The sequence below is a fragment of the Gallus gallus genome, chromosome 1, assembly GCF_016699485.2.
Source record: "Gallus gallus isolate bGalGal1 chromosome 1, bGalGal1.mat.broiler.GRCg7b, whole genome shotgun sequence".
In the NCBI taxonomy this organism is placed as follows: domain Eukaryota; kingdom Metazoa; phylum Chordata; class Aves; order Galliformes; family Phasianidae; genus Gallus; species Gallus gallus.
In genome coordinates this window covers 13248926-13273182 of record NC_052532.1, presented here as the reverse complement: position 1 = coordinate 13273182, position 24257 = coordinate 13248926, and the positions used below count along the sequence as shown (strand labels likewise).

At 40.2% G+C, this 24257-nt stretch overlaps 1 protein-coding gene across 3 annotated transcripts in view; it reads left to right on the top strand.

The window, feature by feature from the left end:
• RELN (reelin) overlaps positions 1-24257 on the top strand; it is a 273059-nt gene that overhangs the window by 243958 nt on the left and 4844 nt on the right. For all 3 annotated transcript variants that reach the window (XM_004934740.5, NM_001305123.2, XM_040701261.2), the window contains exons 46-63: positions 1114-1282; positions 4624-4764; positions 6127-6304; positions 7537-7730; positions 8705-8961; positions 9739-9893; positions 10687-10901; positions 11550-11727; positions 12450-12625; positions 12994-13100; positions 13519-13761; positions 14244-14419; positions 16021-16094; positions 16735-16896; positions 17244-17401; positions 18263-18482; positions 19471-19668; positions 20046-20144. In XM_004934740.5, the coding sequence (XP_004934797.3) occupies positions 1114-1282; positions 4624-4764; positions 6127-6304; positions 7537-7730; positions 8705-8961; positions 9739-9893; positions 10687-10901; positions 11550-11727; positions 12450-12625; positions 12994-13100; positions 13519-13761; positions 14244-14419; positions 16021-16094; positions 16735-16896; positions 17244-17401; positions 18263-18482; positions 19471-19668; positions 20046-20144 (3100 nt within the window). The remainder of the gene's footprint in view (positions 1-1113; positions 1283-4623; positions 4765-6126; positions 6305-7536; positions 7731-8704; positions 8962-9738; positions 9894-10686; positions 10902-11549; positions 11728-12449; positions 12626-12993; positions 13101-13518; positions 13762-14243; positions 14420-16020; positions 16095-16734; positions 16897-17243; positions 17402-18262; positions 18483-19470; positions 19669-20045; positions 20145-24257) is intronic.

The following is a 24257-nucleotide window of genomic DNA, read 5'->3' as shown; positions in this document are numbered from 1 at the left end:
CTGCTTGGTTATATACTGACCAAAAAAGTTCCTCCTTCTTTTCATGTTATTTCTTTACCTACTACACTTTTATCTGAACTTGATAGAAAATTAGGTAGGGCACTCCCTAGTCATGCATCCAGTTGTAATTAAGATCTAATAGTAAAAATTCACTTACCTTTGTTTGTATCTGCTTGTCCTTGTGTTTCCATAGTAGTATTCTGTGCTTAGACCTGAAGTAGAACTGTTTGGGTGATTAAGGGTCATTCTCTGTGTATGAGAGTAGGAGAAATGGGCCTGTAGTAATCAAAAAAGATAGCAAATTTACCACCCCTGTCACTGCAACCACCCTCAGTTTTTACTCAGCCAGAATGCCTGGAATTGGAACATCCACTTCAACTTACAGTTCCATGCCTATTATTATTTACTTTTTAATGACTGCATAAAAGTTTATCTTGAAGTATTTAGTGAGCTTGACTAATCTTTGTTTTTCCATAATAAAAGTTTAGAAGCCCTAAACTGCAAAACAAAGAAATTGCTGATTCTTGCTGAGAAATGCATACATTAGTTTAATATGGCTAGATTGTGTTTGAATGAAAACAAGCTCACTGACTAACAAACTCATTTTAAAATTGTTTATGCTGGATACTGAAATGCTCTGGTCTGGAGTGGATTGAAAATGTGACTAAACCATCTCATTGACGAGTCAGAAGTTGGAATTTGAGTGCTTCTGTGCTTTACACAAAGATTACAGCCAGCTGAGTCTCATCATTCAGACTGAAAAACAAAAAAGTTCCTGGTCATGATGCTGTCACATCACTTTCTTGTACACAAGAAATTGGCTTGAATTAATCCTGGTGACTTGACAGATTATCTTTGCACCTGCAGTCCTTTGCGTTGGGTGGCTGCTGTGTACTGCAGCCTTCTGAGTTGTGCTTGCTCAGCAACACGCAGCACATCCGCCAGCACTGCTGCTGAAGGGGTTATCTTTGTGCTCCTGACAGAAAGTTTTGAGAAGCTTTGAGTGGTTATTTTGTCAGCATAGTCTTGTGACTGCAGATCTCTGGGGGTTACCAGCTGACCTGTTGATGCAGGCCTCTACGTTAGCTAACCTACCAAACTTTCCACCTTCAGCTATTGAACTGGAATATTCCGTGGACCTTGGAATTACCTGGCACCCAATTTTGAGAGACTGTCTTCCCACTAATGTGGAATGCAACAGATACCATCTCCAGAGGATTCTCATATCAGACACTTTCAACAAGTGGACCCGGATTACTTTGCCTCTGCCTCCCTATACTAGGTACATCCTTCTGGTTTTCTGCAGAATAAATCTGAATACATGACTATGCATCGAAGTATGAAACTTTCTAGTGTTAAAATAATTGTACCTTGCCATTTTTTTTGCAAAGCTACTTTTCCTAATAATTTAGAAAGAGGAAATTCTTGTATGCCTTGTCCTGTGAAGGGAAGGAGCAGGGGGAGCTCCTAAAAGAATCTCACGGTATTGGCATCCTCACTACATTTGGTTGTTTTGATGGCTAATATGGATTATCTGAATCCCCACCTGCATCCTGTGCTTGCTGTTGTTCGCTATGAACTGGTGTATTAAAAGTAATACTTTGCAGGCTTCTTGCTTTTCTGTGCATTCCTTGTATCCTTTGCATCTCCCTCAACTTTGATGCTTATGTTTTTACACACGCCTCATTTTCTCCTCCTCTTCCTTGTTGTACATTCTTTTGTCTCTGGGGTAAGAAATCTTAAGGGATTTGCTGGGAGACTTCATTTTGTGCAGTGAAAGGAGCACTGACTGCTGGTATTTGGAGTGCTGCCATACACTTCACAATTACACCCTCAAAACAGCTTGATATTTTGTTGTTGGTGGTTTTGTTTCTGCCAGAAAGATCTATGCAGAGCTAACTGGGTAGTTCAGACTTCCAGTTCATGTCCTTCTTGATGCACTGTTTTGCAGTGCCAGCTGTGACTGTCCCCCGTGCAGTCATACCTGATAAAACCAGGGCAATGCTAGCCCAAAGTAGAGCCCTGCAAACAAAGGCGGTGTGGACATCAGGCCCTCAGCAGAGCTTTGTTTTCCAGCTTGTCTCCTAGTGCTGAGCCCCATTTCCTAGCATTAGGAAAGGCTGAGCTAACTGTAGTCACAGTGCAGGCGTAACTTATTCCTGCTTTAGAAGTTGCAAAGGATGCCAACTACTGCATATACAAGTTTGAAAACAGAGACCTATATTTTCCAGAAATTGTACTGAAAGCACCTATACAGTTGCCACAAGTTTTGGAACTGGCAGTCCATGTTCTGTTACTAACTGTTTTGACACCTAGACTCTTCCCTATCTCCATTGCAGTGCTTTGTGTCAACTAGTAGTGCATGCAGGGCTTGTTCCCACCAGTGATGTTCTCTACTAACTCATTTGTACTGCTTCACTATGTACTGTCTGTAAAACCCATTAACATGGCCATCTTTGTAAGAAGTCTGTAAATTTCCATGCAGGGAGGTCTTTCTAGGGCTTCATAGGATAAATAAAAACTGGGACTGGTGCTCCAGACCAGTTGAGTTTGGACCTGAAAGGAATATACCACCAGAGACTTATTTAGGGTATATGCATAGCTGTGCTTTTAAGGCTGAGATTTTTTGACTGCCATATGCCAAAGTAGTCTGATGCCCTTCTGAGGCAAATAAAAAAAATGCTGTTCTCTCCAGCCCAATAACTACATGTCTTGGCTCAAATAATACCATTTTCCAAAGATTGTAAGATAGGGATTGTGTGAGAGAGGTTATTACAACCTTAGCTCACATGCAAGAAAGAAATTAAGGTTTAGAATAAGGAATAGTAGAGCTAGTAGTAAAGTTAAGTACATCTTTAGTAAAGGTGCCATATAATTTTTATGCTACTTAATTGCTTCAAGCTGTGAAATAGCATGTGTATTTCTGACTGCTTGTATCTGTATACTTTAGGGACCTGTAGGCTACCTGGTGAACAGCGTGGACTGGCACACAGCACCCATAATGGCAGAGCTTTTTAAGGCCCATGTTCCCCAGAGGGCTCTGTAACTTGTGGCCTGCAGAACACAATGAACGTTTAGTTATGTCTTAGAGCTGATTTTAAAATGGAAATGCAAACACAAAGCTTCTCCCAGCAGCATCAGTTCTGTAAACTGTTAGTGAAGTGCTAAACCTAATGTAGGTAGAGTGAGATATAGGTCCTTGTCTTCAGTCCTCAAGGAATTCTTCATGATTTAAACATTTTTTTAAAAACACTATTTGGTAAGCACAGCATTAGATTTCTTTTTGGATAAACTTGTTCTTCATTCACTTCATGTAATAAGTTTATTAAGAAATAATTCATAGTGAAACACTGACCTTACTGTAAAGGGTCTACTCTTACACTGAATAAATTTGGGGGATTTTGCTATTAATTTGTTGTTAGGTTTGCGGCTGAGTTTTGAAAGCAAGCAGACTATACAAAGTTCAATGCTGCCATCTAGTGCTATATGGTAAATGGTCGACTACTTTGAGTTTAAAACTGTATTCTTGAAGAGTTACAGAAGTTTATCTCCTCCGAACTATTCACATATAGGTGTATGTGGCTGCGTGAGATGAGTAGCTACTTCATGTTCCCAGACTGTTTTGGCTGGGTTGCCACCATCCACCCTGGCAGATGAGATATTTAATATAACTATATCAAAATAAGGTGTTTGAAAAGAGACCTACATTCCATCTTTAATCAATAAAATGAAAATGGTTTATTGAAAGAAGCCAGGATCACACTGCAGATAATTTCCTACTATTTCCAGCCAAACCCAGGATGAAGGGCAGGGAGGAAACTACAAAGCAGGGTCACACCACCACTGGCCTCACCACCCCCACACAGGGCTTACCTACCCCTGTAGGTTTATAAACACAGCATCTAGTGTTGGAACCAACCCTCTGTCTAGAGCTGCACTATGTGACTGCAGCCAGGAGCATTCACAGAGGAAAAAGTCAGGTTAGTTCACTGCCAAAACAGTGAAACTCAAGCTTGGGGTAAAACTTGGAAGATTTGGGTGATCACAGCTTGATCCAGTTCTCAGCCTCAGATTTGTGCCAGAACCCAGCTAGGAGGACCTCCTTAACTATTACAGATTTCAGGAAGCTACTTCTCCATCTATTAGTATACCAGTTGTATAGCAAACAGGTATATGGGTATTAGACCAGAGGGATTATTGCATTATAAAGGAGAAATGAAATAAAGAGCTTACCCATGTCCTGGGCTCACGGAAGGACACCATGGGAGTCAGCCCTTAAATGGGGTCTAGGAGGGGTAGAGCATGGCTTTCACCATTTTGCGTTCACCTATGCCCCTCCAGCTGACTCAGCTCTCACCTCATGTGGTCAGTCAGAGGTTCAGGCTGTGATTCAACAGTTCCCATACAGCCAGTCAAATCCATTTAGCTTTGGTGTAGCTCAATAGGAGCCCTCATCTTGGCCTTTGGGGGACCTTTCTGCTGTCAGGAATCAGCTCTAGGTTATGCTGATACCAAATAAATCTTCCAGGAGCAGTCTAGCCACAAGACTGACATTTCTTCAGTCAAAATAAGGACTAGCTTACCTAGAAATTTTACCCTTCTGTTTCCCTTTCTCTCCCAAAGGTCTCAAGCAACTCGTTTCCGCTGGCACCAGCCTGCTCCTTTCGATAAGCAGCAGACATGGGCAATTGACAATGTCTACATTGGAGATGGTTGTATAGACATGTGCAGCGGCCATGGGAAGTGCACACAGGACAACTGTGTGTAAGTGTACTTTTTTTCCCTGTCCTACACAGCACTGCAGCATTTCACTCCTCTGTATTTATTAACAAAATCACAGAAGAGGTTTTGATACAATTTTTAAAAGGAAAGTGGACTTAGTTACAACTGAGCAGGGCATTGCGACCACTTGGAACAGAAATTTCAGGAGTCTGGGTAAGTGTTGGGGTTAGCTCTGGCAGATCTCTGCCTGTTAGCACGCCAAGAGTGATGCTGCTGGTCCTTTCCTCATACACTGCCTCTGCTATTGGCTACGCTACAGCTTGACTCCCCTCTCATGAAGGAGGGAGAAGGGCCTGCTTGAGTCCACACACCCTGCTGGTGGTGTACAGTCCCGAAGCTCCCCAGAAGTCATCCCTGGTTCCTAAGGGGGTGGTCCCTTTGCCCTCATCCTGCTGCTGGATGCTCATCCTTGATGGAGCTCCAGGGCCGGTAATGGAACACATGTTAAGCAGAAGGATATATGCCAGCTCTTCACAAGGCCAATTTTTGCCTTGGGGCTAGTGTTGGCTTGATGGCCTGATGCCTTTGCTTCATAAGTGAGTTTGCCCATGGCAGCAGACTGGTTTGATCCTCAAACTGTCAACCTAAAGGCATATATAAAGCCCTACAAAAGTACCAAACAACAGCCAGACCTCCCCAGATTTTTCTGTTTGGCAACAGAGGAATACCTTCCAGATGGATGTATTGCTTTTCCAGTCACAAATGGTCACAGAAATGGGAGAATGGTGATATAATTTTACTGTGACTATGTTTGCTAGAAATATATTCCACTGCAGAGTAGATATATTACTGTGTTGTCCTCTGTCCCAACAGTACTGAAGTACCAAGGCATGATCTCTGTTGAAATTCACATAGTAGCAAAACACATTTCTATGCTTTTATCCAGATTTCAAGACATTACAGGGTTTTTCAGAAGAGGGAAAAAAAAATGAGGACTGTATAAAGGAATAACAGAAAATTATCTATCCATTAGGATTTCACAGAAACTCATGTAAATTTAACATTAGTTGGACATTCTTAGGCTTGGCACATCCTTTAAGTTTTGTCTATCAAAGTAAAATGTATTTTACTGATAACATTGTGTTGGAGTACTTTGTATTATAAGATAGAATGAAAAAGCATCTGCATAATTCTATCCTTCCTAAAATCATTTCTGTTTCATACTAACAACTTCAAAAAGTGACAGATGTTTGAAACCCCTGTATGCAAGTTGTGAGCTACTGAATGACGCAGACAGTCTCTGTGTGGAATAACAGTGCACCTTGATGTGGGATAACATGACATGAATCAAACCTCTTTGCATAGCCTTTGCCAGCTGAATTTTGCATTTGTTTTTCTCCACAGCTGTGATGAGCACTGGGGGGGGCTCTACTGCGATGAGCCAGAGACTCCCCTTCCAACACAACTGAAAGATAACTTCAATCGCTCGCCGTCCAACCAGAACTGGCTGACAGTGAATGGAGGCAAGCTGAGCACGGTCTGCGGAGCGGTGGCCTCCGGGATGGCTCTTCACTTCAGCGGGGTTGGTATTCAGCACAGACTTGCTGCTTTAGATCTAAGAAGTTAAATACAGAGCAGTGTGTTAAAAAATATCAACGCGGTAAACATAAAACATATTAAAAAAATTATACCCTGTGCCTGGCTGAAGTGCAAAGTCAGATAGGTCCTACAGACCAGCACCAGCCAGATAAACTCCAGCAAAGCAGATACCATGATCTGGGCATTTTCCAGTTTTCCTGCAGCCAGGAAAATGAGTAATGGTGTGGAGGCCTCCTGAAAGTAGCTGTGGTGGGGCCTGATAGAATAAAGCACAAAGTTTGTTGACTTTCAGACCCACCCACTGATAATGGCCTCCTTGTAGCACTTATATTTTCCACAGAGACTACAGTTTGGTGCTGCTTCTAATCAGCCCACAGAGGTAAATGAATAGCTAGGTATTTACATGTGTCTAACGTGCACTTACTCCATGAAAATATGTCCATGTGTCAACTCATCCTTCAGATATTTCGTTGTTTTTTAATTTATTTTCAGTGTAAACTTGGAGTAAAATTACTTGTGTTTTAGCTGCATACACAGCTGCATAACCCAGACTGCTGCTGAAATGCAGTTTGCTTTAGATAGCCTCAGGGCTATAAAAATGACTAGATGATATTTTAGAAACGTAGAACTTATGCTCTTTCATGTACTTTTATAACTAGGTGCAAACTGATGCAAGTTTCCTGGAGTAAACTAATGGAATTATTGCATTTCCAATTCCTTCCAGTAGGACTAAGTAGGCACCACTAATTAACAGTCAGCAAAGTATGTGAAATATATAAGGCATTATTGGAAAGCACATGTATTAAAATTGCTGTGCTGTTTGATGATTTGCATCAACTGAACCATTAGCACACAGTCAGCAGTTCATCAGCTTTGCGTGCAGAACCTCACGTTCTACATTGGAGATGTGGATTTTTGTAACTCTTGTATTCAGCACAAAGGTGAATCCCATTTATGAGGCTTAATATTATAAAGCTGTAAGTGCAAGGAGCAACGTGGGTGGATATTTTTAAGACGGAACATAACTGAAACTGTTCTCAGAGAAAGTTGTTTACTGCTCTGTTGTAGCTTTGCTGTTGTTTTAATTTGTAGAAGTTGTACTATTCTGGAAGATATTACAATATGTAATTTTATTAACAGTGACTGCACAATCTAACACTTTTTCTAGGTTTTACGAGATAGCACCAGCCAACATAACTTTTTATTGCTTTTAAGGGCTGCAGCCGTATGTTAGTTACAGTGGATCTGAATCTCACCAATGCAGAATTCATCCAGTTTTATTTCATGTATGGATGTCTGATAACTCCTAACAATCGCAACCAAGGAGTGCTGCTGGAGTATTCTGTGAATGGTGGAATTACCTGGAGCCTCTTGATGGAAATTTTCTATGACCAATTCAGCAAACCTGGGTTTGTAAATGCTTTCTTCTGCATATATAATTTCCTACACTAGGTCAGGTAGTCTTGAATGTTTTGTAACAACTTATTTCTTTTATTACTGCTTTGGTTTGGATGTCAGATCTTCAAGAGACAGACAGAGTCTGTCCAGTGCTGCAAGCATTTCTGAATGACTTTAGAGCGTGTGCTTGAGCATCAGCATTAGTTCAGCTGAAAGACCGTAAGTGTAGGAAGATAGCTACTGCAGTGATCCTGTTCTGCAAGTAGCTTTCATTTACAATCGTGCTCCTTACTGTCTAGCTCCTTGAACTTGTTAGAAAATGGTGTATAGAGGAGAAACTGAATTTCTACAGATACCCATCAAGATGTCTACACTACACTCAAACACTCTTTTCAGACATTTGTGAGTTTCAAAGCATGCATAGATATAGGTGAACCCTTTCCTCATTTATTAGTTTGAAAGACTCATAGAAATGGGGCTGGGAAGGACATATGGCTTGACGTTTAATTTGAATACACAAACAAATCATTAGCATTTTAATTGGACAAGTGATTTAAGTGTGCCATTGACTACTATTGTAATGGAAATAAGAAAATTTCACTGAATGGCTTCGGGCTGAAAATAACCATTATTATTCAGTGCTTCCCTTCTTAATATTTCCCTGGGATCTTATGTTCATAGACCATTGCATTTTGTTCCTTAAAGCAAATTTGAACAACTCATGCCATAGACTGTCTGCTGACCCTCTCCACCTTACTGTGAGCCTCTGTGCAAGGGATGACATTGGGATTTATGAGGATTCTTTATTTTGGCAATCTCTCATGGGAGAAGGTAGGCTAGATTACCTAACCTTCTCTATTTTCCCAGTTTCCACATTCTCTAAGACACAACAGGAGTGGACCCAGTCAAAATACCCAGTACAGAGCATTGAGAAGTGTCCTTCCCCTGTGGGTTTCCTACAACTAATTTCCACACTGTATTTCAGTTTTGTGAACATCCTTCTTCCCTACGATGCCAAAACTATTGGGACGCGCTTCCGCTGGTGGCAGCCTAAACATGATGGTCTGGACCAGAACGACTGGGCTATTGACAACGTGTTGATCTCTGGCTCAGCTGACCAGAGAACTGTGATGCTGGATACCTTCAGCAGTGCTCCTCTGCCACAGCACGAGCGCTCCCCTGCCGATGCCGGGCCCACCGGGAGGATCGCCTTCGATATGTTTATGGAAGACAAAACCACAGGTAAAAATTCTAAATGGATCTGAATTAAAGAGCAAGGAGTCAGTACAGAGATATCTAATTCTTGCTGCGCCTCTGAATCTTTGTCCCCTGTGACGGATGTCATAGACAATCCTATCACTATGAGCATCTTTGCTGCTTTTTTTTTTTTTTTTTGCCTTGTTGTTATTGTTGTTCACAAAATGCAAAACAAAAGCATGCAATGTAACTTTTCCCTTTTCTAATGAGTGAGTTTACTTAGAAGATGAATATGTCTTCAAAGAGAGAAAAAAAAGGTTGAAAAAAAAAAACAGGTTATTCTAGGTAGCTTTCTTAACCTATTTGTTTCCTATTTGCTAACTGGCTTAAATATCCTTTGAGAAAGTTAAGTTACATTTTACAAATACATTTTGTGGAAGAGGAAGTACTTCAGAATGTTCACAAGGCTCAGCAACTAACAACGCTGGGTGCTCTTTGTGCAGGCACGTAGTCAACAAACATTAGAAAGTTCTTCTATAGCATGCAGTGCAACAGAAGTTCATGTTTTCAGTAAATCTCAGACCTATACATCATGAACATTAAAAAATAACGCCATGATGCTTACATAAGAGAGTTGTAAGAGCAATGGATGTAATAAATGTGTACATGGGAAAGACGGGGTATTGACGTTCTCAGAAGCAGTACTAAATAATTCACATGTAGGCTGAAAAATAAAACATCATTAGTGTTTAGCCACTACTTCATGATTGGCTTCTTAACCCATGTTGTCACTGGAAACTGATGTTCTCATTTATTTTCAAGTGAATGAACACTGGTTATTCCATGATGATTGCTCAATTGAGAGGTTTTGTGATTCTCCTGATGGTGTTATGATCTGTGGGAGCCATGATGGCAGAGAGGTTTATGCAGTCACCCATGACCTGACTCCAACAGAAGGCTGGATTATGCAGTTCAAGGTAAAATCTCAGCCTTCCACATAAATATTCTAAAACTCATTTTCCTCCAAATCTAAGTAGATTTTTCAAGAACTAAGATGATGTCTATACCTATTCATGAGCCATTCCCTGCAGGGGAAAGTGTAAATTACCTGTCTTCATTTGTCTCACGTGCTACTTGTTGGCCAGCTTTAATACTGCGAACCTTTCTCAGAGGTGGCACGCTGTTCTCTTCCAGCACAGAAGTTGTATGGACATCGTGTAACAAGGCTATTAAACATGTATAAGGTGCATGTTTTGTTATAGCTGGTTGGTGAAGTGAAAACAGCTCAAAAATGGCCACACCTCTCCTATGTGGGCATGCATTCACATCAAACCTGCAACTACACCACCCTTCATACATCCCTTTACCTACAGAGAGGAAATAATCCAGCAGTACACGAAAGCTGTAAGAGCCTTTTTCACATCTTTCTTATAAAGTAAGTCTGCTGGACATAACTGACCTGGGTGACCTTCTCTGAAATACACAAATCTTAGACTTTATGGGAGAGAAGAATATCAGCTATGAGGTATGGGGCTATGAGGCAGAAGTGACAAGACTGGATATCCATAAAGATGAACTAGCTAGGAAAAAAAAAAGTTCTCAATCTTGGGAATATTGGGATGAGATCTGCAGATGACAGCAGCATACAAGAACTGTTACTGCCATAATTTCAAGCAAAATTCTACAGCCTATTTTCAGGTTCAAATATTTTATAAACTCTACTCACTACTGCAATTAATTCTAATTTACTTATGCTCTCTTCTTTATTAGGTTTCTGTTGGATGTAAAACATCAGAAAAACTCGCACAAAATCAGGTCCATGTGCAATACTCCACTGACTTCGGTGTTAGCTGGAGTTATTTGGTACCTCAGTGTTTACCTGCTGATCCAAAATGTTCTGGGAGTGTTTCACAGCCGTCTGTCTTCTTTCCCACAAAAGGGTGGAAAAGAGTAACTTACTCACTGCCTGAAAACCTCGTGGGCAAGTAAGTATGAGTGAGCTACTCATTTTATCTGAGATTCTTGGATTTTCACCTCCTGAAAAACACAACAGGGGACACATCTACCTATTCATTTTCTTCCAAGGAAAGTGCAAAATAGAAATGTGTATGTTTGTCATGTGCTCTGCCTAGTTTTATTTCCTGTCAAGATTGATCATGACTCTTGTTCTGAACAAATGGAACAGTCATCCTTGCTTTTCTGAAGCCTACTTCAGTATAGCCTGTTCTGCTCTGTTCAAGCAGCTGCATTCAATTAGAGAGTAAATTTATGGCCCTACTGAGTGGAAACGTTCCCCTATTGTCTGCAGTAGTCCACACATATGCAAACTATTTGGGCTGATTTTTTTCTGCAAAAATGAAAATCTCTTGTATCTTTGAGTAATCTGCAAAGAAAGTATAACCAAAAATGAAATTCGGGGAGCCAGAATAGACTTTTCCTGCTTCCACAGTGTCCTGATATCATAGTACACTTGTGAAGGAGAAAACGTGTATGTCATTTCAACAGAGACTGCTAGATATTACTTTGGAAGCTTGGAGGATAGTACAGTCGTAAGTATATAGCATTTCAATTACCTGTTTTTGTTTGAGCAAAGTTGTTTCACACATCTGTTTTCTTTGTTTCTGTATATATAGTCCTGTGAGGTTTCGGTTCTACCAGAAATACTCAGATATGCAGTGGGCCATTGATAATTTCTATCTGGGCCCTGGTTGTCTGGAAAATTGCAGAGGACATGGAGACTGCCTGAAAGAGCAATGCATCTGTGATCCTGGATATTCGGGTCCAAACTGTTATCTGACCCAAACACTGAAGGTAATTTTACGGCACATTTTAAAGAGTGAATTTTGATATGTGTTTGACTGAGAGAAGGTTTGATCACACTGGAAATTGAACTTTGGTTCCCATCAGTGTGAAGATACTCAAGTCCATTTTCATCTCTTTTATCACTTTTTTAATGGAACTATTACTGCAGTATCCAAGAACTGTTTTGTTCGTTTTCACATAACACTGCTCAGTAAAGCTCTGATAAAATTCATTGTTAATCCCTAGATTACCATTAGATAAAAATCACAATTGCCCATGATCATAATTGATCAAGGCGTGTAGAAGGATTGTCTTTATTGTGAAAGAGCTTATTGAAGCAAAGAATACAAGAAGAATCTTGACATTTCATTGCAGTACAACTTTTGCTGGGGAGAAAATGTAGAATAGCAATATCTGCACGTGTACTGGATACCTACTGGAGTGGTGTTATATAGTTTTAAATTACCACGCTTATGAAATAGGCATATTCATTTGCACACACAAATTCTGGTGTGCTGGATTGACTCCCCAGTATGTTAAAATCTAGCCCTAAAATATTTGCAGATTTGGCCAATTCAGTTCACTTCTGTTCATTCAGTTGGGAAAGAAAAAAATCTTTACAATCTTCATGAGCCTTTCAAATATATTTTGAATTTCAGTTCCAGCTCTGTTTGTCAGAGAGGCTTAAGATCATAACTACTTTTCCTTCATGTTAAATACCTTTGTTACAGACATTCCTAAAAGAGCGTTTTGACAATGAAGAAATTAAGCCAGATTTATGGATGTCCTTGGAAGGAGGAAATACTTGTACTGAGTGTGGGATTCTAGCAGAAGACACAACTCTGTATTTTGGAGGTCAAACTGTGAGGCAGGCTGTCACTCAAGATCTGGACCTGAGGGGTGCAAAGTATGTCATGTTATGTCATTTCAATTGGGAACTCAAACGCTCACAAAGCAGCAGGCAATGCTATTTGTAGCTCAGGGAATTCTTAAGCAACTACAAGCTGCTCTTGGCCAGTCAGTCCTCAACATGTAACCCCCATTGCAGGGGGTCAGTCCTTCCCATAAGGAGGACATTGCATTTGTCTTTGTTGAATTTCATGAGGTTCCAGTGGGAACCAGCGTTTTTTGAAACCCTTTTTCTACTTCTGCATTGGTGTTACATGCATAAAAGTGTTTGCATTTTGAACATTTTCAGCATATCTGCTAACAGAAAGCAAATTTCTAGATCTGTGAAGTGCTTTACTAGATCTAAGTCTGTACGTTTACTCTTAGATTTCTACAGTACTGGGGAAGAATTGGGAGTGAAAACAACATGACAACATGCCACAGACCAACTTGCAGAAAAGAGGGAGTGCTGCTGGATTATTCCATTGATGGAGGCAAGTACATCTAAGTTTCATCTAAACTACAGCCTTGCTCAGTATTCAAACACCATAAATATCTGAGAAGTCATCAGAAAGATACAAATCAGTAAGACTGTTTTTCATTGAAAAGGTATTTTTCTCCTTTTGATGTTCTTCCTCCATTTAAATTTCCATCTGATGCTTGGGAGAAGTCTTCTATAATCCTCCTGCTTGATTTTATTAATTGGTGGCTTCCAGCCAATTGATCGTTTTATACAATTACAAGATTATTCTTGTAATGAATAGCAGTCACCAGCTACCCTTAAGAAGTTAATGTTTGTTTATTAGAAGACCATAGCTGTTATTCCTGATTTCCTATTATCTCCCTTTAATCTTTTAGAAGATCCTATCTTACACTTGTTTTTATTACTAAATCTGCATCTTTCCATTCTAGGAATAACTTGGACTTTGCTTCATGAGATGGATTACCAAAAATACATCTCAGTCAGGCATGACTACATCCTTCTCCCCGAACATGCTCTGACCAACACAACCCGCTTGCGGTGGTGGCAGCCTTTCACTATCAGCAACGGCATTGTGGTTTCAGGCCCTGATCGGGCACAGTGGGCTCTGGATAACATTCTGATTGGTGGAGCAGAAATCAACCCCAGTCAGCTGGTAGATACGTTTGATGATGGTAAGAAAGGCTGTGACAGCTATTCCGTTGGCTGCCGTGCTTTTATTTGAGAAAAGCCCTTTGAAGTTGCAAATGCACTTTTTCTCCTTTTTGAGCTCTGCAAATTTTTTCATGTTGTAGACAACTACTGTTTATGTCCTGATGTGTAAATACATGTATTCACCTGAATTCAGGTGTGTTTGTGTATATGTATAGATACACCTGTAAGAATATCTTTTTTTTTTTTCAGTCCACCTCAATTCACGTAGATTTTTGAACAGGGAAATTTTATTTGATCATATTTTTTGAAATGCTATTATTTTAAAATTTAAACTAGCTGTCTGGAGCTGATGTTTTTACTGTGTCTGCTGGTAGCTTACTTACTGCATGTCACAACAGCGAGCAGAGATTTAGTGTTTATATCTAGTGATTCCGTGGATTCATTACTAAGCCTTGATGTTTACCAAGACAATGCAGTAATTGTATTTAACTCATGTTAACAGAAGGCACCTCTCACGAAGAAAACTGGAGTTTTTACCCTAATGCAGTCAGGACTGCAGGGTTCTGTGGAAATCCTTCGTTCCATCTCTACTGGCCAAATAAGAAAAAGGACAAAACACACAACATCCTGTCCTCCAGGGAGCTCATTATACAACCAGGATACATGATGCAGTTTAAAGTAAGAAATGTTCTCTCTCTACAATGTAAAGTATGCTGTGAAAAACGATCTAATTTCTCTCCAGAAATTCTCCTTCTTCCAGCTATGAAGCACAATTGGATGAATAAAATATGACTTTAATTATTAGAATTTAAGAGAAATGTTGAAGTGTAGGTAATGAGTACCTGAAAAGTTACATGAATGCTAAATGACAGATCATTCTGATTGCCTGTATCCTTTGGGGGTTACTGAGATGGACTGGCAGTCTAATCCCTTTCTCCCAAAATTACTGTATCATCAGATACAGTGACAGTTATTTTCTGAGGTGAGAATATAAGGCATGCAGAATACACCACTGCCTCCACCTGGTGAAGAAACAGAAGAGGCAACACAGAAGTGGGATGGAAACAAGCTGGCATGCTAAAAATGCAGAAGTACTCAGAGTAGAAGAAAACCTCTGCTTATTTGTGTAATGGACAGTCTTCTAAATCAGAGTAACATTTCTGGATCTTTTCCTTAATTAAGATAGAATTCTGAATAGTGACAGTGGCAATAAGACAATATTTATGTAGTTGTTGCCCAGAAATGTTCTAGATCCTTCCGCAGTCTCCATCTCTTAAATGAGCTGAGAAATAACAGGAAAGCCAAGTCATAAAATAGTTGCCTGTTTTCTTGTTATGTTTTTTCTTGCTTTTTTTTTTTTTTTTTTTCAAGACAGCTCTGGGATTTCCTATTTTCAATCAATATTTTCTCAACACTGTTGCCTATTTTATATTGACTAATGTGCTCCATGAAAGCATTGCTGTGACCACTTACACACAGTACTCTGTCTTCAAAGAAATTATGTAAAACTGGAGTCTGACATGCTAGATCCTACTGCATGCCAAGACCCCTCTGAGCTGCTGCTTATTTTACCCAGCATATCATCTTTTTCCTCTATTTCGAGGGCAAAAATTAAGATAACCCATCAGCACTGAATTTTTCACACTACCGAGTAAAGTGTTTTTTCTCCAATCCGTCTCCTCCTTTCTCTTCCCCAGACACAGCAAGGATTTTATCTCTGAACTAAGAATGCAGCTCTAATGCATGGCTACCATTTGGTTTTGAAGTACTTAAAATTTAGCTTTGTGTTACCTCTTCAGTACTATATAAAGGATGCTGTAATCTTTCTATTCTAACATGGCACAAATATGGTTACTGCTTTATACAAGCAGGATAATTCTGTTCCTAAATTGGACTGACTTGATTTCAAATCTCCATCATTATGATTTAAAAATTTCATGGGTAATTAATATGAAGTTAGGTATTTCACTTTCTCAGATGCTGAGGCACACCCACCTCTCTGTGTCTCAGAAGCAATGTTTGTTGAGATAGCTAATTTGAAGTTTGGGATATCGGTGTTAGGATTCTGTTTGAAAATAACAATGCGGTACAATTAAGCAGTACCTGAAGTACTGTGTCTTTTGTTATCCATCCTCTTCTGATGGATTTTTTCCAAGGTCTACGTTTGCAATCTCTTTTATGCAACCTGTAAAAAATAAAAAATAGAGCAACACTTCGTCATATATCACATTAAATGTCTACCTGACTTGTTACAGCTGCCAATTTTATTTGTGCTATAGATCGTGGTTGGCTGCGAGGCATCATCTTGTGGGGACCTCCACTCTGTGATGCTGGAGTATACTAAGGATGCAAGGTAAATGAGAGCAGAATGTACAGACTTAAAAAATAGTGTGCTATTAAAAACTTCAAGGGCTTTTATTTATTAAAGCATTTGCTTTGATGTCCATCTTGTAACAGGATCTGAACAAATTCTGTTTGCAAGCACTGGGATTTCTGTACATAACTCCCATAAATTAACTTCATAATTTATCCCAGATGTTGACAGAGCTTGCAGTTACAGTCATGCACGTTACTGTTAAAAATGTGTTCACAGAAAACCACATTCATGGGATACTGTTGTTTCAGTATTGTACAGGAGTGTACATTTAGGACCAAACTGTAATCAGGTGGAGATTATTCAATTCTGATTTTGATCTGTAACAACACTGTGCTGTAGTATAATCATGCATTATAATTTGTAAAATTGAAGGCACATTCTGTACTTAAATGCTTGTATGTAAATACGGAGCATGGAAAGTTTTCCATGGCTGCACCAGGCTTTCATCCTCTCAGCTCCTGTCTTTCTGTGGCTACAAAGTGTACAAAAACTATTGCTGACAATCCTTTGGATTTGTTTAGTAAGATTGGTGGCGTCGTGACCTTTAGAGATTCCCTGTTTCCCTTTCATTATTCTGTCTGTAGTTCTAAAAACATATTTTTTTTGTTTCTTATAGGACAGATTCATGGCAGCTTGTACAGACACACTGTCTTCCTTCCTCATCTAATAGCATTGGCTGCTCCCCATTTCAATTCCACGAAGCTACCATCTATAACTCTGTCAACAGCTCCATGTGGAGAAGAATAACTATCCAGCTGCCTGATCATGTCTCTTCCAGGTAGGCTACCAAAAGGTCAGCTCACTGTGGGCATATAAAATGTCAGCTGTCTTGCTGGCACTGTTAGCTTTGGAACAACTGGTGAATTTAAAATGCTTCTTTATTGCTGGATTTAGGTCTGATGTAGAACTAATGTTTTTGAGAAAGCTTATTTAAGTAGAAGTGGCTACTGCCAATAATATGGTTGTGACTCGTTCAGGCTGGGTCTTTCTGGCTATTGAAGTCACAACCCTCTCGTGCAATTCTTCTTTAAATTCCATCTTATGCTGGCAAATTTGAAGTTCTCTGTACAAATGTGTTTAACTGTTAGATGTCATAATATCATCTTTGGGTTTTGATATTTGCAGTGCAACTCAGTTCAGGTGGATTCAGAAAGGAGAAGAACTGGAGAAACAAAGCTGGGCGATCGATCACGTGTACATTGGGGAAGCGTGCCCTAAGCTCTGCAGTGGTCGAGGATATTGCACAACTGGAGCTATTTGCATTTGTGATGAAGGATATCAAGGTTTCTTTTCTTGAATTTCTATACAACTGCTGCAGTCTAATATAGCTCAAAGTTAAACAAAAAGATAGAGTAATATATCCTGTCTTAATTCATCACTGGAGTGCTTGAATAACAGCCTTTAAGTTCATAATTTGACAGGGCTGCAGGTAACAGCTGTTCCCTTCATTTATTCTTCCTGAATTGAATCAGTAGTCTCTTCTGTCTGGCACTGTATTTAAAGCCCATTCAATCTTCATTGAAGCCAAGAGGTGGCTACCTGCTTACCCAGATATGGCTTTCAGCCTTCTACTCCTTCCAAGGGCGCAGTCACTCCCAGGGGAAGTGCACATGGGATCCAGAAGTTGATGGCACCTGTAGGGGATTCAGCTCTGCACACAGTCACAAAAGGGTGCTCTGCTCTAATGCCTCAATCCAGATAAGCACATGTCTAATGGTACTGGAGTGTCCTCATTACATCGTAACTGCTTTATGGGAGTGGAGCCAAAGTGTTTAGAGCCTTCCAGGGCAGTCTCATAACTTTATGAGATCAGATTCCTTCCCAATTTTAAAGACATTTCCCCTCAAGCATCAATTTGAGGTTTCTTATGTTGGCATCAATGGAAAATAGGGGAAGCTCTATTGCAATCCTTGAAGTTGTACTGCTGTAAAAAATAACATTTAAAATTTGCAGCTTCAGTTTCATAAAAATGAATGCTGTGCAGCAATGTGCAAACTATTAATGGATCTGCTGAAGCATATTCAGCCTACAGTCACCTTGTGTATTGAGCCACTAACATAAATGTAATTACAGTGGATTGTAACTGAATTTTCCCAATTATTTCTATTTCTTTGTGTTTTATAACTTCACTGTTTCATTTTTAGGTGACGACTGCTCTGTTTTTAGCCATGATCTACCCAGTTATATTAAAGATAATTTTGAATCTGAAAGAGTCACTGAAATAAACTGGGAAACCATTCAGGGGGGAGTGATAGGGAATGGATGTGGACAGCTGGCACCCTATGCCCACGGAGATTCACTCTATTTTAATGGATGTCAAGTACGACAAGCTGTGACTAAGCCTCTGGATCTCACCCGAGCAAGGTAATACTTTGAGCATAAAATGTTCCTTCAGCAGCTCATGAGAAAGGAAATTTTTTCTATGCGCGTGAAGCCATGTGAGGCAGTATTGAGGAGGATAAACTAACTTGGCTTTACCATGCAGTCAGATGCGGTTGGCAGACAAACAAAATGCTTTGTGACTTTGATCTGGGAGATAGAATGAGGAGGAAGCGATGTCAAATGAAAAGGTCAGCTGTTTTCATCATGTCCAACAGAGAGCTGCCTTGTAAGCCAGAACTGACGATGAAGCCACTGGCAAAGACTGGATACCAGACTGCCTGGACCAGTGCCTGATCTGATAAAACAAATGCCACGTTTGCATGTGCCTCCAATGGCAGTCATGAGTAAAGATGCTATCAGTAATTATGGGCTCATTTTCCTGTTTCAGTTGTCAAATAAAATTATATTCACCTGGAAATGAAAATGAGTATCTTTTTCTTCCGCTAAATCTCTTTAGCCACACAAAAACAAATGTAACCAGCCTGTACTGACCCTTAACAGAATGACAGCTTTCTGGACTGGTTTTGTCTTTAGCTGTCTAAAGAATTATTAGAAACAGAGTGAATCAGCAAATGGGCCAGATATAAATCAGACTCTTTGTTTCTTATTTGAATGCCTAGGTAGAACATTAGAAATCTTTTCAGTACTTTGTTCAACTTTTATTTGCTCCTTTTTAGCTTTTCATACATTCATTTGCATGTTCGTTCTATTTGTATATCTCATTTGAGTGCAGGTACATTGTAAAATCGGATCTGTTGCCTTCAAATATATGGAAATATGCTGTACACAGCAGATTATTACTTTGAAAGAGGAGCTGTATTTTACAACTTATTTTACATGTTAAAAGTAATGATTCTTGAGAATCCTGATTTTTAATTTTTAATTAACTGCAATAAACCAGGAAGTACAATTGTTCTTGTCTGGATAGTTTTTGGGTACTGAAAATACCTTTTCTCTCTGTGTTTTACAGCAAAATCATGTTTGTTTTGCAAATTGGAAGCATTTCGCAAACAGACAGCTGCAACACCAATCTAAGTGATCCTAACACTGTAGACAAGGCAGTGCTCCTCCAATACAGTGTAAATAATGGAATTACATGGCAAGTAATTGCACAGCATCAGCCAAAGGACTTTATACAAGCCCAAAGAGTGTCTTATAATGTTCCCCTGTGAGTACCCCGTCACATTTCATTACGTCTAAATGCACAAGATACATTTATGGTAGGAAAGACTATTTTTGCATCACTGCAAGAAAAATAAGGTTGATGAGAGGGTAGGCAAAGAAGGAAGTGTAAGGGGAAGGCTGATTAAGGAAGATCAGGAGAGTGCTTATCAAATACTTGGGAAAAAGTATAATATGTGTTTAAAGGATAAGAGGAAAATATACTTAGTACTTAATTGAATGTTTTGTGCTTACAGCCTGTTGATGTTTAGGGGTGTACAAATAGTGTTTTGGCTTTGCTCTCAGTTCCTGTTGGGGGGAGACAGAGAAGTGCAAGCCTTTGGTAGTCTGGAGCTCTCACAGCTCTTGTGTTTGTGATGACAGGGAAGCACGAATGAAAGGAGTCTTACTGCGCTGGTGGCAGCCCCGTCACAACGGAACAGGTCATGATCAGTGGGCTTTGGACCACGTAGAAGTCGTCCTGTGAGTATCAGCTTCACCTCATCCCACCCCATCTCAGAAATACCTCCAGCATGGCACAAGTGTTAAGCTCAGTAAGAATCACTTTGGCCCAGGGAAACCTTTGAGAGTCAGTCTTTGCTAATGCTTTGCCCTGACTGCAACCAGCAGCAGTTAAGATGGCAATGAAATATGTGGCACAGCAGGGGTAGGTGTTGTGCCTCATGGAAAAACACAGGAGGGAAAGCGGGGCTTTATCACCACCAAGTATTGGTGTGTTCCTGTAGTGTAGCAATGACTGTGAAATATATTTTGCTGGAGCATAAAAAAAAGGATATTTCTGTTCAATACTGTGCTGCCATGTAAGGCTGATTTATATCCTTTCAAAGATACAAGAGTCTGCTGTATTGCTCTTTGCACAGAGTAATGTTGTTGTGCCTCTGAAAAATTTGCATTAGCAACTAATGCCTTATTCATTTCCTTTTTTAGTAAGAAGGATACTGTTCAGAAACAGGGTTCACTATATCAGGTTCCTATGGTCTGAGCTATATTCATCCCCTTGTCAAGACTTTACCAAGTAAAGTGTCTTCACCCTCCTGGTTCTCCCACTATTAAGATGGGTTTCGCTCGCAGCTAACCCATTTTCCTGTGTTACGTCACGAAGAGATGACCTGCTTTTTCTCTAACAATTTAGTTCCAGTAGAAGTGAAATGCTAGTGGCTTCACGGGCGGGAACTCATCGCTGACAGTGGTTGGCAGAGAGAGGCGTGCCTGCTCCATAGATAGGTTCAAACATTCCTTTTATTGAATAATTTACAAACCAACGAGACATCAGGCTTGAATAACATCCAGAATGTGTAATTATAAGGTTTTTGTCTTTAAATCTGAATTAGCAGAGAAACTGCAAGTAATATTTTGTAACAGTAGAAAAGTGGATTATCTGATTGCCAGTTAGCCCTGTACTTCTTTCCACCAAGCAGCACCAGCTTGCATGGCACTCATATCAACCCCAAGCCAAACTGGTCCCAACACTGAGTAACTGTACACGCTCTGCTGCTTTTACACCCTGCTGGGCTCTGCTTCCATAACATTAAGCTTAAAGCTTGAAGGAACAAAGGGATGGATGTGATTCCTGCCTTAGTTAATCAGTGGCTGTAGGATGCTGCACCATTAAAGATGGGAAAAATCATAAACCTGCAGGAGGTTCACAGCGTTCAAGAAACCATGGATAAGGGAACTGCTGGTTATGAAATATTTCAATTTCTTTCTGCTTTGCAATTAAAATAAAAAGGGAATAAGCATGTGGGGAAAAAATAGAGCCTAATATTACCCATTAATCTGGGAAGCATAAGTAGGAACATGATAGATTTATAAAAAGGAATTCTTAGGCTGAATTCTGAAGAACTTCTTTGTCAATGAAATAACCAGGTTATAAACTAAACAGACAAGTTGAGTTGTGGCAATTCAATCATAAGATACGTTTTATGCTAGAATGGAAAAACAATTGAAATGCTATAGCAAGCATTCACACCTTGCCTAGGACAGGAACCAGGTGGACAGGTAGTGCTTCCTCCCTTTTTTTTCTTCTATCTGTTAGCACCAGCTCTAGGTGATTCTGCACACACCAGGGCTATCAGCTACGTTAAGACATGTCATGAATCCCAACGACAGGACTTAGCTTTAATTCTTAATATTGCTTCACTTTCCAATGACGTGTGTGGGCCTGAATCTCTGAATTTCCTGGGATTTTCAATGGTTGTAAGAAAAATAAAAAAGTGGGCAAGGAAGAAGAATCTTCTTAGAAAGACACATCAGAGGCAAATCTCCATTCAATTTAAACTGGAAAAGAATAAAAACCAAACCAAAACAAAAAACAGAGTTTTAGAAAGGAAGGTGCTGTAAATGGGAATCTTTGTTACCCCAGGCACAGAAACCCCACCAGCCCTGGGGCAAGCAGGCTGACTCACTGAGTCAGCTCTCCATCTAGAGAGGAGGCAGTGGGTGCTCCTCTTCACCCACGCAGTAAGAGAGCAGAGAGGCATGGCCTGAACTAAAATAATTCAGCAAGGTGTTGTCATTATGTAATTTTCCATTGATTCTATATGGACTCAGTAAGTTTCTGCCTGGCTTATTTTTCTTAAAACTGAGATACCTTAAGAAACTTCTGTAGTTCTCAAACTGGAAGTTACCTCTGCTGGCACTCTGACCTTGGCTCAGAAGGGCAAGAGCACCCCTGGCTCTGGGAGGTGTTGGTCCTCTGTTTCTCACACAGCCCGCTCTCTGTCCTCTCATAACCTTGCCACACCTCCACCCACCTGAGGGACTCCAGCTAATGTACACAGACATGTGTATAATGTACACCTCTCTGGCCACCATCCAGATTAACCTCTTTGGCCCCATGTGAGGTCTGCTCACAGGTGTTATGGGTTTTAATGCTTGTTTGTGCTCTACGAACCCACATCGCCACTGCATACACCTGTGTGGCATTATAGCAAGAAGCTGACCTGTAACAGGAGGTGTGTTTTTGGCCACAGAGAAATTCCTTGTTTTCCATACAACTCATCTTGTCAGCCCAGAGAGCAGTGTAGGAATCACAAACATTTTCCCATACTCCATGTACCTGTTTGGCTTGGCTGCCTGCATACCCAGCAATGTGCAGAGCTCTGCCAGCTTCCCCTCAGCCCAAGAGCAAGTTAACTGTGCTCTCCTTGGGCAGACTATGGGTTGGAGTAGGAAGGCAAGTAAGGAAAGCACTGCCTGCAGGTAGAGAGGGTCAGTAGGGTTGTAGTACTGCCCAGGATTTTCATGGTTTTATTCCCCAGTCAATGTGAGGAATGTCTCAGCTCCTCTTTACAGTCCTCCACAAAGACTGTCCACCCAGGGGCAACTATGTGATACCTGTTTACCTGCCTCAACTCTTCTTAGCTATCCAGAGATTTGAAATTAATTCTGTCATGAGCCCAGCTGCCACGCTATAGCACAGATGCAGCCCACAGCTGATACATAGCCAGGGTCACAGCACTGTTCAGTCTAATTGATTTCTGAATCAAGGGACATCCTCCTCTTACCAGCAAACACATTTCCAGGAAGCAATCTATTTGCTTCTTTGTTTTTTTGCTGGGGGGAAAAATAGCCTGCAGATTATTTGTCCATGCAAAATACATAGCGATGATAAGAAGGGCTGAATGAGTGCTTTTGTACATTCCTCAGGATCACCCCACTTTTTAACTAACTGTTTGAATCACTCATTAAAAAGCAGTTTTATTAATGCTGTATGGCAGCTGCAAATAGTGCTCACATTGAGCACCTCTTTCCAACGCAGTACCTGCTTTGAGTATAGGGTATATTAAATCTATCTTGCCAACTAACCATTGGCCAACTTATTTTAATAACAGTTGGTACCTATCATGAGATGGAAGAAGATATTAGTTAGCAAGAGGTCTGGTCCCTTTAAAGCTAGTGCTGATAATTCCTTTTTAGTGCCACATTTTTTCTCTGCAGTTGTAAAGAAAGCTTTGGGCACAACCCTCACGTGTTCCATGACTGTGGCTCTTCTTAGGATAAAAAAATGTATTTTACTCCAGACTTAAGAGTGTTTGTTTGTGTCCCTGCATTTATGCCCTAAGAACAGCCCGTTTCCAACTCTGCATTTCATCTGCACATTGTTCCTCTCTTGAAGGAGAGCTCACAGCCTGTCTGCTGCACAGATACCACACACTTCTTTGCATGTGCCCTTGAACTACCATTTCTTTGTGTTCAGGGAAGGCCTTTATTGACTTCTTCAAATCTGAATTCTGATAAAAGATATTGAGAATAAAAGGGCAATGATAAACTGAATACTAATGGTCTGGTGTTGCTTTCTTTGTACCCCAAAACTCATGATGTAATCCATGGGAATTGGAGCTGTGCAATGAATGCAAGTAATATTACCCCACCTACTTTATTATGGTTAATTGTTGGGAAACGGAACAAATCCCTCCATGGTCATCACTCCATGCTCTTCATTGTCAAGATAGTCTCACACTTTTGGCACAAATGATTTAGTGAGGAACTCAGGTTGCATTTGGTGCAAAGAATGCTTATCCTTATTTTGCAACATTAAAATACAAATTATATATCCCAGCTCTAGCAAAGAGT